This window comes from Pelophylax lessonae (genome assembly GCF_965119305.1).
Source record: "Pelophylax lessonae genome assembly, chromosome: 2".
NCBI classification, from domain to species: domain Eukaryota; kingdom Metazoa; phylum Chordata; class Amphibia; order Anura; family Ranidae; genus Pelophylax; species Pelophylax lessonae.
This window is the reverse complement of record NC_138769.1, coordinates 5877373-5894107: the sequence shown is the minus strand read 5'-3', so window position 1 is coordinate 5894107 and position 16735 is coordinate 5877373. Positions and strand designations below refer to the sequence as shown.

The 16735-nt window shown below is 49.7% G+C and overlaps 2 protein-coding genes across 2 annotated transcripts in view; both read left to right on the top strand.

Annotated features, from left to right (window-relative positions):
* PTGFRN (prostaglandin F2 receptor inhibitor) overlaps positions 1 to 5813 on the top strand; it is a 73524-nt gene extending 67711 nt beyond the window's left edge. Inside the window, exons 8-9 of the mRNA XM_082247777.1 lie at positions 621 to 917; positions 5579 to 5813. Of these exons, the coding sequence (XP_082103903.1) occupies positions 621 to 917; positions 5579 to 5748 (467 nt within the window). The 3' untranslated portion in view covers positions 5749 to 5813. The remainder of the gene's footprint in view (positions 1 to 620; positions 918 to 5578) is intronic.
* LOC309548507 (immunoglobulin superfamily member 2-like) overlaps positions 1 to 16735 on the top strand; it is a 283133-nt gene that overhangs the window by 187786 nt on the left and 78612 nt on the right. The window lies entirely within an intron of this gene.

Below are 16735 nucleotides of genomic sequence, written 5' to 3'. Positions count from 1 at the left end.
CTAGCCCTTTGCTTCCCCCTCCCCCTAGCCCTTTGCTTCCCCCTCCCCCTAGCCCTTTGCTTCCCCCTCCCCCTAGCCCTTTGCTTCCCCCTCCCCCTAGCCCTTTGCTTCCCCCTCCCCCTAGCCCTTTGCTTCCCCCTCCCCCTAGCCCTTTGCTTCCCCCTCCCCCTAGCCCTTTGCTTCCCCCTCCCCCTAGCCCTTTGCTTCCCCCTCCCCCTAGCCCTTTGCTTCCCCCTCCCCCTAGCCCTTTGCTTCCCCCTCCCCCTAGCCCTTTGCTTCCCCCTCCCCCTAGCCCTTCGCTCCCCCTAGCCCTTCGTTCCCCCCTTCCTTCCTCGTTCTTTCCCTGTTCCTTCCTCGTTCTTTCCCTGTTCCTTCCTCGTTCTTTCCCTGTTCCTTCCTCGTTCTTTCCCTGTTCCTTCCTCGTTCTTTCCCTGTTCCTTCCTCGTTCCTTCCTTTTTTTTTTTTTCCTTTTGTCTTTCGCCCTCCCTTCCCCTTCTCTCCCCATATGCAGAGTGTTGCAGGGAAGCGGTGGGTAGACATGGCACCCGTTCTGTCATGCTCACCCCCCCCCCCCCCCCGCATCCATAGCAGCCCCTCCTCACCTCTGTTTTTCTCCGCAGCGGACATGGCATTCGAGGTCTCCTGGTTCGTCCAGAAGCCAAGTGGCTCCACCATCTTCCTGGCGGGGGCGGATCGCACAACTCGGGTCCAGCACAGCCGCAGGAACAGCAGCAGCGAGGTGGCCTTGGAGCGGGTCAGCGATATGGAGTACAGGCTGCGGGTATACGGCAGTGAGGAGGAAGACGCCGGCGGCCATTACTGTATGGTGACCCCCTGGGTGAGGACCGGTGAGGGCGGCTGGAGCAGGCAGGAGAGCGTGACTTCTTCCCCGGTGACCGTCAGCATCAGGATGGATTGTAAGTAACCACCGTGTCCGTGTTCCCCTCCGCGTTCAACTGTTCCAGGCTTGTTGGGTGTCATCAATGCAGTGTGTGGAAACAACGGATAAATCAGATCGGCTTAAAGTAACTGATGAGAATTATTTCTTATTGTAGGGTGAGGGGTCTGCAGTGTGCGCTGCATTCAGGGTCAGCTGAACCCCCCAGAAAGTTCAGAACCACCTGATGCCCTGGATTTATTTAAAACCACAATCCCCCCCCCCCTTATTTATAGGAGATGAACCAAGACCCCCCCCCTCTTAATCCTGAGGATTGTGTTCCCCCCCCCCCCCCCAACGTGAATGACAATGAGCCATGCCACCCGGGACTTTGCTATTGCAGGTCCCGTGGAGAGCAAACCCCTCCCCCCCTTCCTTATCAAGTCCTCCAACACAGAGGCCCATCTAGTGTCCTCCCGAGTCCCTCCCCCTTCCCTCTGAGTGCTCCTTACTGTCACCACGAGCACTGTGCATGTCTATCCTTCTGTGCTGGAGAACTGTGAGCCCCAGGCCAGCATAGGGCTCTGTGTGGGGCACTGAAGTTGTGGGGAGCACTAGGGTCACTAGATGACACAGGATGCTCAGGAGGGGGGGGGGGGGGGCACTGAAGTTGTGGGGTGCACATGGGGGCACTAAATGACACAGGATGCTCTGGGGGGGCACTGGAGTTGGGTGCACAGGGGAGTACTGGGGTCACTAGATGACACACAGCTCTGGCGGGCACTGGAGTTGCGGGGAGCACTGGGGTCACTAGATGACACAGGATGCTCTGGGGGGGGGGGGGGCACTGAATGAGGTGCACAGGTGGATCACTGTGGTCACTAGATAACATCGGATGCTCTGGGGCAACTGGAGTTGTGGGGTGCACAGGGGTCACTAGATACTGGATGCCCTTGTGGGCACTGGAGTTGTGGGGTGCACAGGGGTCAGTAGGTGACACAGAATTCTCTGGGGGGCACTGGAGTTGGGTGCAAAGGTGAACACTGGGGTCACTAGATGACACATTATGCTCTGGGGGGCACTGGAGTTGTGGGTTGCACAGGGTAGCACTGGGGTCACTAGATGACATAAAGTTGTGGGGGGCACTGGCGTTTGGGGTGCACAGGGGGTCACAGGATGCTCTGGGGAGGAGGCACTGAAGTGGGGTGCACGGGGGTTACCAGATGACACAGGATACTCTAGGGGGCACTGGAGTTGTGGGTCACTGGATGCTCTGGGGGGGGGGGGGCACTGGAGTTGGGTGCACAGGGGAGCACTGGAGTCATTAGCTAACACTGGATGCTCAGAGGGGGGGGGGGGGGCACTGGAGCTGTGGGGTGCATAGTGGAGCACTGGGGTCACTAGATGAGACAGGATGCTCTGGGAGGCACAAGTTATGGGGTGCACAGGAGTCTCTAGATGATACAGGATGCTCCGGGGGAGGGGGGCTTTGGGCACCAAAGTTTTGGGGTGCACATTGGTCAGTAGGTGACACAGGATGCTCTGAGGGGCACTGGAGTTGTGGGGATCGCTGGGGTCACTAGATGACACAGGATGCACTGGGGGGGGCACTGAATGGGGTGCACAGGTATCCGGATCACTGGGGTCACTAGATAACACCAGGATGCTCTGGGGGGACTAAAGTTGTGGGGAACACTGGGGTCACTAGATGACACATTATGCTCTGGGGGGCACTGGGGTCACTAGATGACATAAAGTTGTGGGGGGCACTGACGTTTGGGGTGCACAGGGGTCACAGGATACTCTGGGGGGGGGGAAGAGGCACAGGGGGGGGAAGAGGCACTGAAGTGGGGTGCACAGGGGAACACTGGGGTTACCAGATGACACAGGATACTTTTGGGGGCACTGGAGTTGTGGGTCACTGGATGACACTGGATGCTCTGGGGGGGCACTGAAGTGGGGTGCCCAGGGGAACACTGGGGTTACTAGATGACATGGGATGCTCGGGGGGGGGGGGGGGTTGGGGTGCACAGGGATCACAGGATGCTTTGGGGAGGAGGCACTTAAGCGGGGTGCCCAGGGGAACACTGGGGTTACTAGATGACACAGGATGCTCTGGGGGGCACTGAAGTGGGGTGCCCAGGGGAACACTGGGGTTACTTGATGACACAGGATGCTCGGGAGGGGAGGGGGTGCACAGGGATCACAGGATGCTTTTGGGGAGGAGGCAATGAAGTGGGGTGCACAGGGGAACACAGGGGTTACCAGATGACACAGGATGCTCTGGGGGGGGGCACTAAAGTTGGGTGCACAGGGGAGCACGGGGGTCATTGGATAACACAGGATGCTCAGAGGGGGGGGGCACTGGAGCTGTGGGGTGCATAGGGGAGCACTGGGGGGGCACAAGTTGTGGGGTGCACAGGAGTCTCTAGATGACACAGGATGCTCTGGGGGGGGGGGGTGCACATGGGTCAGTAGGTGACACAGGATGCTCTGCGGGGCACTGGAGTTGTGGGGATCGCTGGGCTCACTAGATGACACAGGAACTGGACCCTGAGAGAGGAACTGGTTGCGGGTGTTCTGTAGTCCAGCATGCAGTGTTGCCCGCCTTGCCCCTTCCCGTCTCCTCTCCATAACCCCTTCCCTTCTCACCCCCCAATAACCTAGGGGTTCTGTAGTCCAGCAAGCAGGGCTGACAACACTGCTTGTGGTTTTAGTGCTGCAAGGGCAGTGTTGTCAGCTCACTAAAGTAAGTTAGGAGCTTGCTGGATTTCTGGCAGATCATCGGGTCATTTCCTCATCTTGCAGCATTTTATATTGCGTGCTGGGGATCGTAGTGTAGTGGTGAGTGTAGTACCGGGTCTGTCCACAAGGGGGACTGTCAGCTATATATTTAAGGTTACACAGTTGTAAGTCTTGTGATGGTGCCATCTAGTGGCCACACATAGGAGGTGCAGTTTATTCTCAGATATGTAGAGCAGGTTATGAATCCTGTAACTCAGGGGCAGGGAACCTATGGCTCGTGAGCCAGACGTGGCTCTTTTCATGGCTCGCAGACAAATCTTTAATAAAGGGGGGTGTGTCCGGACGTGAGCCGCGCTGTAGTCCCAGAGCTCCGCCGCGTCTACCACTCAATTCAGTGCCATCGCTGTAGCTGTGCCTGGTGCCAAGGAGATTTCTGCACCCATCGATGGTACACTTTTGTTGGCTACCCACCGCTACCGTCAGTTTGTCTCTGGTTGACCGGATTGCCGCGCTACAGACCCCACGGCCTTCTCGCGGTACCGCCGCCGCCTCCTGTGCTGTGCATCTGAGGGCCTTGGCAATCACCACCCGGTAAGAAAACCTGACGTCCGCTCCCTGTGCCCCGACAGACACGATCTCCTTCCCCTCTGACACCCGGGGACCCGCGGGAGCTGCCTCTCACATTCACTTCGGAGGCATTCAGCGGCCGGCCGCCATTTTCTCAGGGCCTATACTCACCTCCATCACTCTCAGGCCTGCAGGCGCTTCACCACTCCGGCCTCATTGCATTCCTGCCTGCTCTGCTCTCTTCCCGACCGGACTCCAGGCACTTTCACACGGCTCCATCTACTCCCTGTATAGCTGCGGCCCATGAATATGAATATTAAATAAAGGTTCCCGACCCCTGAAATATATTGTACGGCTCTCACCCAATTCATTTGAAAATATGTGGTGTTCATGGCTCTCTCAGCCAAAAAGGTTCCCAACCCTGCTCTAACTTATGATGATGGCGCCATCTAGTGGCCATATATAGGATGTGCAGTTCATGCTTCGATATGTAGAGCAGGTTATGAATCCTGTAAATTATGATGCCATCTAGTGGCCACATATAGGAGGTGTAGTTCATTCTCAGATATATAGAGCAGGTTATGAATCCTGTAATTTAGGATGAAGATGCCATCTAGTGGCCACATATAGGAGGTGCAGCTCATTCTCAGATATGTAGAGCAGGTTATGAATCCTGTAACTTATGATGAAGATGCTATCTAGTGGCCACATATAGGAGGTGCAGTTCATTCTCCGATATGTAGAGCAAGATATGAATCCTGTAACTTATGATGATGATGCCATCTAGTGGCCACATATAGGAGGTGCAGTTCATTCTCAGATGTATAACAGGTTATGAATCCTGTAATTTAGGATGAAGATGCCATCTAGTGGCCACATATAGGAGGTGCAGCTCATTCTCAGATATGTAGAGCAGGTTATGAATCCTGTAACCTATGATGATGCCATCTAGTGGCCACATATAGGAGGTGCAGTTCATTCTCAGATATGTAGATCAGGTTATGAATCCTGTAACTTATCAAGAAGATGCCATCTAGTGGCCACATATAGGAGGTGCAGTTCATTCTCCGATATGTAGAGCAGGTTATGAATCCTGTAACATGATGATGCCATCTAGTGGCCACATATAGGAGGTGCAGTTCATTCTCAGATATGTAGAGCAGGTTATGAATCCTGTAACTTATGATGAAGATGGCATCTAGTGGCCACATATAGGAGGTGCAGCTCATTCTCAGATATGTAGAGCAAGATATGAATCCTGTAACTTATCATGAAGATGCCATCTAGTGGCCACATATAGGAGGTGCAGTTAATGTTCAGATCGGTAGAGCAAGTTTATAAATATATAATTTACCATTAATTTCTTTTTTTTTTTCTTTTGTCTCGCAGTGCTGAGTGCGTTCAAATACCCGCTGCTGATTGGAGTCAGCCTGTCCCTGGTGGCCGGCCTTCTCTCCTGTCTGATTGGATACTGCAGCTCTCGCTACTGCTGCAAGGTGCAGCCGGTCCAGGAGAAGCGGCGGGAACACCGCAGGCTCATGTCGATGGAGATGGACTGACGATGGCGAGCGCACGCCGGTGCTGTACGACGCTGAATGAGCCACTGACTGTTATCCAGGATTAGGGGGGGAGGGGGGAGGAGGGTTCTTTATTCTACAAATGCCAAATAAGAGCCACGTGTGACTCTGATGGGATTGTACCACTGACCCAGTGCGGGGGAGGGGTCTGTCTTCCACTCTGCCTATATCTCCCGCCTCTTCCAGGAATGGACCATAACGACGGTACAACATGGGGGGGAATGCTGCTGCACCCGGCTCCCCCTCTACAAAGCAATAAGTACCTGAAATGATGGGATTTGCCCCTACAATAAGGACTGACTCCCGCGTCCATCGGCCTGACTGGCGGCTGAACCAGGGAAAGGGAATTTTGTGTAACGCCGCTGCCAGTGCAGGTGCTATATCTCAATATGCCACACTACGGCTGGCGTGCTGTTGGCGGACAGTGCCCTATGGCACGAACCTATGTACAACGCAGACACTGTGACCTGCCCCTCCGCAGAGGACCCCCGCCGACGCACCCAGCACCACCACAATCCTCCTTCTGAATGTCTGAAGACTCGTGTGAAATGTTTTTAGTAATTTTGTTGTTTTTTATACGGTTTTCCTGCCCCGAGTCCGACCCGAAACTCGCCAGCCGGGTCACCCTGCCAAAAGGAAAGACTGGCTGCAGACCAAAAAACAATTAAATCGCCGCTAACTCAATTTTATCCGGATAACATGAACAGAGAGTCCCTGCCTGGGACGTCCTCATCTGATGGGTCCCACCCACAAGGCTGGGCTTAATCATCGAGGTACCTCCCAGGAGGGGGCGCTCGCTTCGTTTTCTCCAGATTGAATTGCAGCCAGTCTTTCCTTTAGATCTGAGGGGGGGGGGGGGGAGGGTATAAGGTGAGCCCCTGCTGGCACCCAGCTCCTAGTCTTCCATGTGGGAGCCGCGTACCCCTCACTTTTTTTTTGGGGTGACCCCATGTTGTGTTGCTGGCCGTTTTTGGTCCGGATTGACCCTTCGTCTTCCAGTCTGATTGCACTCCCGACGGAGAAGAAAATTGCCATATCGATGTTTTGTGTGTTTTTATCCCGAATTTCTCCGTCTGAGCAATAAAAATGCAGTTTTTATTTTTTACTTTGGTGTCCCTCTACGCGTTTTGTAGACTGTGATGAGAAATGTGTGTTTCTGGGTTATGTTGGAAACTGGGTGGGGGGGGGGGGAAGCAAACAATACCCCCAAATATTCTTTCCCCTTAATAAATTCTCCCCCCCCCCCCCATAGCCTCTTCCATCAAAGTATTGTTTGGGCAATGCACAATCTCCACCCCCCCCCTAATTTTCCAGCTACTTCCATATAATAAAAAGACTCTGAATAGCAGAACGTGAACAAGAAATGAGGGAGATGGAGGGACAAAGAATTCTAATAGCTGTACCCCCCCACCCACCCAGGCTGGGGTAATGAGGCTAAATAGTGCTGGGTCTAGTCCCCTCTGTAATGTGGGTTGGGTACTTCCTGTTCAATCTCTCCAGTATTAGATCTGTATGGAGCAACTCTTCAAACTAGCAAGATCCATTAAGCCGCACATCAGACGGCAGACCCCATGATTATGGCCTGAGGGACGAAACGTGTTGGAGGTGTGGCCTGGTCCGAGTTCCGTCTGAGGCTGCTATTCACTTAAAATCAGCAGCCCTTATAAATTATTATCTTAAGTCCCACAACCTTTGGGTTCCTGTGCACCGCCTCCCCTAAACTTCTGATTTCAAGGGCCACTGCGTATGTGCGCTTTGTCAGTCTTCCCTGGCTTGTCTGAGGATTCCCTCTCCCCTGGGAAGCAAGCATGTAATGTTCCATGGGACCCTGGAAGGCAATGGATCCACTCAAAAATGGGGGGACCTGGGGCAGAGGACAGTAGTGCAGCGGCACCACTAAGAAGCCTTCAGGTATACTTTAAAGCTGAATTCCAAGTTTGATTTTACTGCATAGCTGGGTTGGACCAATGTGAGTATTAGACATGTGGAACGTTTTTGTTCTAAATTGAAATTCGGATGAATTTTTTTGTTACATTACTAACAAATTTAAATGAAAAATAACTAAATGAAATTTGCCCAAAATTCTAATCGAATTCAAGAAATAGAATAGAAAATAAATAATAGAATAACATAGAATAGAAAATGATAAAGTAAAACAGAATAAAAATAGAAAATAATACAAAAGAAAATACAATCCTCCAAGATGGTCTGAGACCAGCTCAGGACCTCCACATCCAGCATCTTCACCTCCAAGATGGTCGGAGACCAGCCCGGGACCTCCACATCCAGCATCTTCACCACCAAGATGGTCTGAGACCAGCCCAGGACTTCCACATCCAGCATCTTCACCTCCAAGATGGTCGGAGACCAGCCCAGGACTTCCACATCCAGCATCTTCACCTCCAAGATGGTCTGAGACCAGCCCAGGACTTCCACATCCAGCATCTTCACCTCCAAGATGGTCGGAGACCAGCCAGGGACCTCCACATCCAGCATCTTCACCACCAAGATGGTCTGAGACCAGCCCAGGACTTCCACATCCAGCATCTTCACCTCCAAGATGGTCGGAGACCAGCCCGGGACCTCCACATCCAGCATCTTCACCTCCAAGATGGTCTGAGACAAGCCCGGGACCTCCACATCCAGCATCTTCACCTCCAAGATGGTCTTGAGACCAGCCCAGGACCTCCACATCCAGCATCTTCACCTCCACGATGGTCCGAGACCAGCCACCCGGACAGCCACTGCAACAATCGCTTTGTATAACCAAAGAATTTTTGCGCAAACTGTCCGAAACTATCTCAGGGAACCTCATCTGCATGCTCGTCGTCCTCATCGGGGTCTCCACCTGACTGCAGTTCATCGTCGTAACCAACTTGAGTGGCCAAATGCTCGCATTGGATGGCGTCTGGCACTTTGGAGAGATGTTCTCTTCACGGATGAATCCCGGTTTTCACTGTACAGGGCAGATGGCAGACAGCGTGTATGGCGTTATGTGGGTGAGCGATTTGCTGATGTCAGCATTGTGGATGGATTGGCCCATGGTGGCGGTGGGGTTATGGTATGGACAGGCGTACGTTGTGGATGGAGTGGCCCATGGTGGGGTTATGGTATGGGCAGGCGTACGTTGTGGATGGAGTGGCCCATGGTGGCGGAGGGGTTATGGTATGGGCAGGGGTACGTTGTGGATGGAGTGGCTCATGGTGGGGGTGGGTTATGGTATGGGCAGGCGTACGTTGTGGATGGAGTGGCCCATGGTGGCGGTGGGGTTATGATGGTATGGACAGGCGTACGTTGTGGATGGAGTGGCCCATGGTGGGGTTATGGTATGGGCAGGCGTACATTGTGGATGGAGTGGCCCATGGTGGCGGAGGGTTTATGGTATGGGCAGGGGTACGTTGTGGATGGAGTGGCCCATGGTGGGGGTGGGTTATGGTATGGGCAGGGGTACGTTGTGGATGGAGTGGCCCATGGTGGCGGTGGGTTATGGTATGGGCAAGCGTACGTTGTGGATGGAATGGCCCATGGTGGGGGTGGGGTTATGGTATGGGCAGGCGTACGTTGTGGATGGAGTGGCCCATGGTGGTGGTGGGCTTATGGTATGGGCAGGTGTACGTTGTGGATGGAATGGCTGATGTGATGGTGGCAGTGGGGTTATGGTATGGGCAGGTGGATGGAGTGGCCCATGGTGATCGTGGGGTTATGGTATGGGCAGGCGTACGTTCTGGATGGAGTGGCCCATGGTGGCGGTGGGATTATGGTATGGGCAGGCGTATGTTATAGACAAGGAACACAGGTTAATTTTATTGATGGTATTTTGAATGCACAGAGATACGGTGAGGAGATCCTGAGGCCCATTGTTGTGCCATTCATCCATGATCATCACCTCATGTTGCAGCATGATAATGCGTGGCCCCCCCCCATGGTGCAAGGCTCTGTACACAATTCCTGGAAGCTGATAACATCCCAGTTCTTGCATGGCCAGCATAATCACCGGACATGTCACCCATTGGGCATGTTTGGGATGCTCTGGATCGGCGTATACGTGTTCCAGGTCCTGCCAATATCCAGCAACTTCGCACAGCCATTGAAGAGGAGTGGACCAACACTCCACAGGAACCAATCACCAACCTGATCAACTCTATGCCAAGGAGACGTGTTCCACTGCGTGAGGCAAATGGTGGTCACACCAGATACTGACTGGTTTTCAGACCCCCCCCATACCCCCTAATACAGTAAAACTGCACATTTTAGAGTGGCCTTTTATTGTGGACAGCCTAAGGCACACCTGTGCAATAATCATGCTGTCCAGTCAGCTTCTTGATATGCTGCACCTGTGAGGTGGATGGATTATCTCGGCAAAGGAGAAGTGATCACTAACACAGATTTGTGAACAATATTGGAGAGAAATCGGCCTTTTGTGTACATAGAAAAAGTCTGAGATCTTTGAGTTCAGCTCATGAAAAATGGGGGCAAAAACAAAAGTGTTGTGTTTATAATTTTGTTCAGTGTAAAATAGAAAAGAATAGAGATTAAAGGAATAGAATTGGAAAAAAAAACAATAGAATAGAATATAACCGCTTGCAAAATTTAAACAGAATAAATTTGAATAGAAAAGAATAGAAATTACAGGAATTCAGTAGTGTAGAAAAAAAAAAGAGTAGTATAAAATGGCTTATATAATATCTTCCGAAATTCTAATTTTGACTTCACATAAACTAGAATGCCAATTCGATTTAAAATTTTCTGAATTCGAAAAATTTGATTCTAATTTGAAAAGGAATACTGAAAATCAATTAAACAAAACACATTTTTCCATTCTGCACATCTAGTAAGTGTATATATAGTATGGATCACAAGAGGAGAAGTCAGCACTAGGAATGACATTGAACGTGTTTCACTGTTAGGCCTTAGTCAAGGCTAATGGCTTGGGCATGACTAAGGCTTGATGGACGAAACACGTTGGCTGTTTTACAGCTGCTGTGTACATTTTTTTTGTAATAAAGGATAACCATTGTTGGATGCCTTTCCGAGTGTCGGCTTCTCTTGTGATTGGTGTTACCCGAGGCTTCTGCAGCCTGTAGGTCTTAGCACTGGGCGGAGCTGGGATGTGAGAAGGTGGAAGCACTTACACACCTGTACTCATAAGTATATAGTATACCAGCAGTCACTGTGAAAGCTTCATATCTTCTACAATGAAAGCTGTGATCTTCCAGGTCCTGAGCGGCTTCCCCTCTTCATAGATTAACCACACGGAGGCGCTCTGTCAGCACTGCCACTGTTCAAAAAACGCCTTGTATTTTAAGACGTTCTCTGATTCGAGAAGGTGGAGAAGCAGGGAAATTACACAGGTTGAACTGGATGTACTATTGTGTTTATTCAACCTCAACTACTATGTAATGATCTCCACCTCGTACAGTCATGCCAATCACCCCCCTTCGCTGTGGTCTGTGTGAAGAGGGCAAGGCACAGAACCAAGAAGGTTACGGCTATCTCTGTTGTGGTCCCCGCCTGGGATGTCCTCATCTGACAGGTCCCACCCACAAGGCTGGACTAAATGGAGGTACCTCCCAGGAGAAGACACTCTTCATATGATTCAGATTGAAGTGCACCTGGTCTTTTCTGTGGAGAGAGAGCTTCCCTCCTGGGAGGTACCTCTATAATCTAGTCCAGCCTTGTGGGTGGGACCCTGTTGCAGCTTTCACAGGGATTGCTCAGATATGGGATATGTATACTTACCTTGTACCAAGCTGGACCATCAGAACCCTACACAAAAAGGTCCCACCCTGGAGTTCAGCTTGAAGCGGAACTAAACCCTTCTATCCTTTATAGCCATGGAAGCGGCCATCTTAACATCTGTTTGATCTGCAGTTGCCATGGTGTAGCCCATGTGATCATTTTTTACACCAGCCATTTGATGGCTTGACAGTTCGATTAAGAGTACAAGCAACTGTGGTGGTTGTTAATCACGGCATGCCTTAAGAGGAACTGTTTTGGAAAACCAATAGATTGATGCGCTAAGTTCCACTTTTAAGGCGCATAGTCTATCAGCAGCTCCCTTCTACAACCATGGACTTTATAACCCGTCCATTATACACAATCTCACCCCGAGCCCTGAGGAAGGAGCGTTCGCTGACCCCAAAAACGCATTGGCTCTATAATATCCTTTTTCAGAATACATTGTTTATCTGCACTATGGAAGTGGTGTCGTGCTTCAATCTCAGGTCCTCCATGTCGATTTTGGCATTGATCAGGTTATTGATCCCAGTTCTTATTTCCTACTTATAGGATAGAAGGACTTTTCCACAATCCGTGAATGGCCAGAGCTAAAATCATCCCAATTTCCTGAACCTCCATACTACCAAGAGAAGTATCCCACCACATTCTCATCTGATCCTCCATACTACCAGGAGAAGTATTACACCGCGTTCTCATCTGATCCTCCATACTACCAGGAGAAGTATTACACCGCGTTCTCATCTGATCCTCCATACTACCAGGAGAAGTATTACACCGCGTTCTCATCTGATCCTCCATACTACCAGGAGAAGTATTACACCGCGTTCTCATCTGATCCTCCATACTACCAGGAGAAGCATTTCACCGCATTCTCATCTGAACCTCCATACTACCAGGAGAAGCATTTCACCGCATTCTCATCTGATCCTCCATACTACCAGGAGAAGCATTTCACCGCATTCTCATCTGAACCTCCATACTACCAGGAGAAGCATTTCACCGCATTCTCATCTGATCCTCCATACTACCAGGAGAAGCATTTCACCGCATTCTCATCTGATCCTCCATACTACCAGGAGAAGTATTCCACCGCGTTCTCATCTGATCCTCCATACTACCAGGAGAAGCATTTCACCGCATTCTCATCTGATCCTCCATACTACCAGGAGAAGTATTTCACCGCATTCTCATCTGATCCTCCATACTACCAGGAGAAGCATTTCACCGCATTCTCATCTGATCCTCCATACTACCAGGAGAAGCATTTCACCGCATTCTCATCTGATCCTCCATACTACCAGGAGAAGCATTTCACCGCATTCTCATCTGATCCTCCATACTACCAGGAGAAGTATCCCACCACATTCTCATCTGATCCTCCATACTACCAGGAGAATCATTTCACCGCATTCTCATCTGATCCTCCATACTACCAGGAGAATCATTTCACCGCATTCTCATCTGATCCTCCATACTACCAGGAGAATCATTTCACCACATTCTCATCTGATCCTCCATACTACCAGGAGAAGCATTTCACCGCATTCTCATCTGATCCTCCATACTACCAGGAGAAGTATTACACCACATTCTCATCTGATCCTCCATACTACCAGGAGAAGTATTTCACCGCATTCTCATCTGATCCTCCATACTACCAGGAGAATCATTTCACCACATTCTCATCTGATCCTCCATACTACCAGGAGAAGTATTTCACCGCATTCTCATCTGATCCTCCATACTACCAGGAGAAGTATTACACCGCATTCTCATCTGATCCTCCATACTACCAGGAGAAGTATTTCACCGCATTCTCATCTGATCCTCCATACTACCAGGAGAATCATTTCACCGCATTCTCATCTGATCCTCCATACTACCAGGAGAAGTATTACACCGCATTCTCATCTGATCCTCCATGCCACCAGGGGAGAAATTCCACCACATTCTCTTCTGAACACCCAAAATCTAATACCATCTGTACTAGAGATGTGCATGACCGAAATATTTGGATTTATTTTGTATATTTGTTGTTTTCAAATCTATTCCAATTTTAGAAGATGGCCATATTTGTTCTCTTCTATTCTTTTGTAGCACCCTACAGGTAGGTGCTAGGTAAAGGCATAGTGGGCCTTGTCTGGCTAACAGCAGGGCTGTGATTTTTTAGTCAGGGTGTCAGGGCTTCCAGATGTGCCTGCTGGAGGGAGAAGTCTCCCCACTGGCTCCTGTGAAAGTCTTCTAATCAGGGCCGTCTTTACCACAGGGCAAAAGGGGCAGCTGCCCTGGGCCCAGCCATTGTTGTGGGGCCCAAAGCAGCTTCCCCTTGAGCCCGCACTGCCCACAAATAGTTGATAAGTGCATTTGTTAGGGCCCAAGAAAATATTTGCCCAGGGTCCAATCAATACTAAAGACGGCCCTGCTTCTCTTAGGGCAGTGGAGGAAACCCAATCAGGGGACACATCCAGGCTTGTAACTACCCCAGAAGGCAGATTGTGCTGCAAAGGATTCTGGGAGTCGGTATAAGTTTGGGGGTGGCGCGTGACACGGTGTCTTTTGGCAGGAGCAGAGTCCCAGGAGGGACAGAACGGCTGTCTCTCCTCCTGTCTGAGGAGGAGGATGTCGGGGTGCTGCCTGAAGATCCAGAAAGTGCTGAGCTAAGGTGAGGGGATCCGGTGTGCTGAGAACCTGCGGAGAGTCAGAGGGGTCCAGTCCCAGGAAAGCCTACACAGGTCGTGAGTACTGAGGATTGCCCCTAGGGGTCTGCCTGAAGTTAGAGTGGACCACTCCGGAAGAGGTTCAGGGATCCAGTGCCAGCTGGTGGTGAAAGGGGGTACATAGGTTGAGGACCCTGAAGTGACAGAGGGGGTACCTAGGTTGAGGACCCTGAAGTGACAGAGGGGGTACATAGTCATTGGACCCTGAAGAGCCTGAAGTGTAAAGGGGGGCGCCTGTGGTTTGGGCCTTGAAATGCCAGTGCACAGTGTGAAATGTGCCAGTTGAGAGTTGCAGCAGTACAGGAACTTACACAGAGCTTTTTCAGCCAGTGCAGTGCTGGAGGGAGCCATTCAGTGACTCTGAGCTATAGCAGTGTTACAAGTCAAGCAGTTTTACAGTCCTGGATCTTCTGGACCAAAGTCGAGGATCCAGCACAGTTTTCAGTGATACACCGTGTTCAAGCATCAGGAAGCGTTGGCTGGCATCAGGACAGCGCTAACAGGCATTTTCTTGGCAGAAAAGTCCCAAAATTGTATTTAGTTGAGCCTAAAGGAGTATCCCACTCATTCCAGAAAACAGAAAAAGGGCACAAATTGACCCAACAAGTAGGCCAATTTATGCCCTGAAGAAGGGGGGGGATTTAAATGTGCCTCTATAAATCACTAGATATGCATATGTTTATATAGGTAGTCAACATGCACATATATTTTGTTAAAAAAGTAATAAATCTTTATTTATACACATAATAAAAACAGTAAGTACGTCTTGTTATCTTTATAGATTAGAGGTATCAATAACATTTACAAACATATGAGAATATTGCTGGAGCTACGCGTTTCGCATTATGCATATCTAGTGATTTATAGAGGCACATTTAAATCCCCCCCTTCTTCAGGGCATAACTTGGCCTACTTGTTGGGTCAATTTGTGCCCTTTTGCTGTTTTCTATATTGCCTATGGGGGAAGGTGCCAATAAATTCCCTGCTTAAATAGGCCCCAACCTCCCCTTCTACACAAATTCTCCTATCCCACTCATTCCCTTCTCCCATCCCCTTAAATAAAATAAAACAAGAAAACAAAGATGCCGGAGTTGTCAATGCCTCAGTTCTCACACCCAGGGTCGCAGCTCACATGGGCTGGAGGGGTAACCGGTAACAATGGCAGACCCATATCTGGCCACAGGCCTGGAAAACCTGCTACACTTTTCTGTTCTATTTTATTCTATTACTTTATTTTCTATTCTGTTTATATTCTGTTCTAATCCATTCTGTTCTATTCTGTTTTATTCTATTCTCTTTTGTTCTATTGTTTTTTTTCTATGCTATTCTATTCCATTCCTTTATTTTCTATTTCATTTGATTCTTTTTAGCCTCTTTAGGACTTCTCACGTTGCTGCTACTGCAGCAAGGTGGCAGCCCTGGGTCTAGTGATGTAGACCTATGTCACTAGATTCCCTGCTGTCTCTGCGGCGCACGCGCGGCGCCGGGGGCTCGCTCCCGCTGTGTTTAGACACAGCGGTAGTCAGGCCAGGGGAGGAGAGGTGGTGATCACAGTCTCTCTTCCCCGATCGTTGGGGAAAGACTGAGAGAATCCGCCCACTTGTGTAAACAAAGCGGGCGGATCTTCTCTGTGACAGACAGGGACAGATCACAGGATTCAGCATAGCTCAACCTACGATCTCTGTCTGTGTCACACAGTCCCCTCCCCCCACACACGTCACACAACCCCCTCCCCCCACACACGTCAGTAAGCCATGAGGCATACATTTAACCCCTTGATCACCCACAGCATTAACCCCTTCCCTGCCAGTGTCATTATTACAGTAACAGTGCATATGTATAGCACTGATTACTGTAGTAATGTCACTGGTACCCCCAAAAGTGTCAAAAATGTCAGTTAGGGGTCCGATCTGTCCGCTGCAATGTCGCAGTCCCGCAAACAAATCGCAAATCGCCGCCATTACTAGTAAAAAAATAAAATAAAAATGACAAATCTTTCCCCTAGTTAGTAACTTTTGCACAAACCAATCAACATACGCTTATTGCGATTTTTTTCTTACCAAAAATATGTAGCAGAAAACAAATTGGCCTAAAATGTTAAAAAATTTTGATTTGTAAATTTTTTGGGAATGTCATATATCAGAATGTGAAAAATATTGTTTTTTTTTTCAAAATTGTCGCTCTTTTTTTCAAAAATTAAAAATTGCACAGGAGATCAAATACCACCAAAAGAAAGCTCTATTTGTGGGGAAAAAAGGGCATAAATGTAATTTGGGTACAGCATCGCACGACCGCGCAATTATCCGTTAAAGTAACGCAGTGCCAAATCGTAAAATATGGCCTGGTCAGGAATGGGGTAAAATCTTCCGGTCTTAAAGTGGTTAAAAATACGCTCATTGAGAATTTTTTTGTCAAAGACATGTAGCTAAATACATTTTGGCTTAAATATATGACAAAAATTTAATATATTGGATATTTTTTAACTGTCAAAGTAGAAATGTCAATCTTTTACA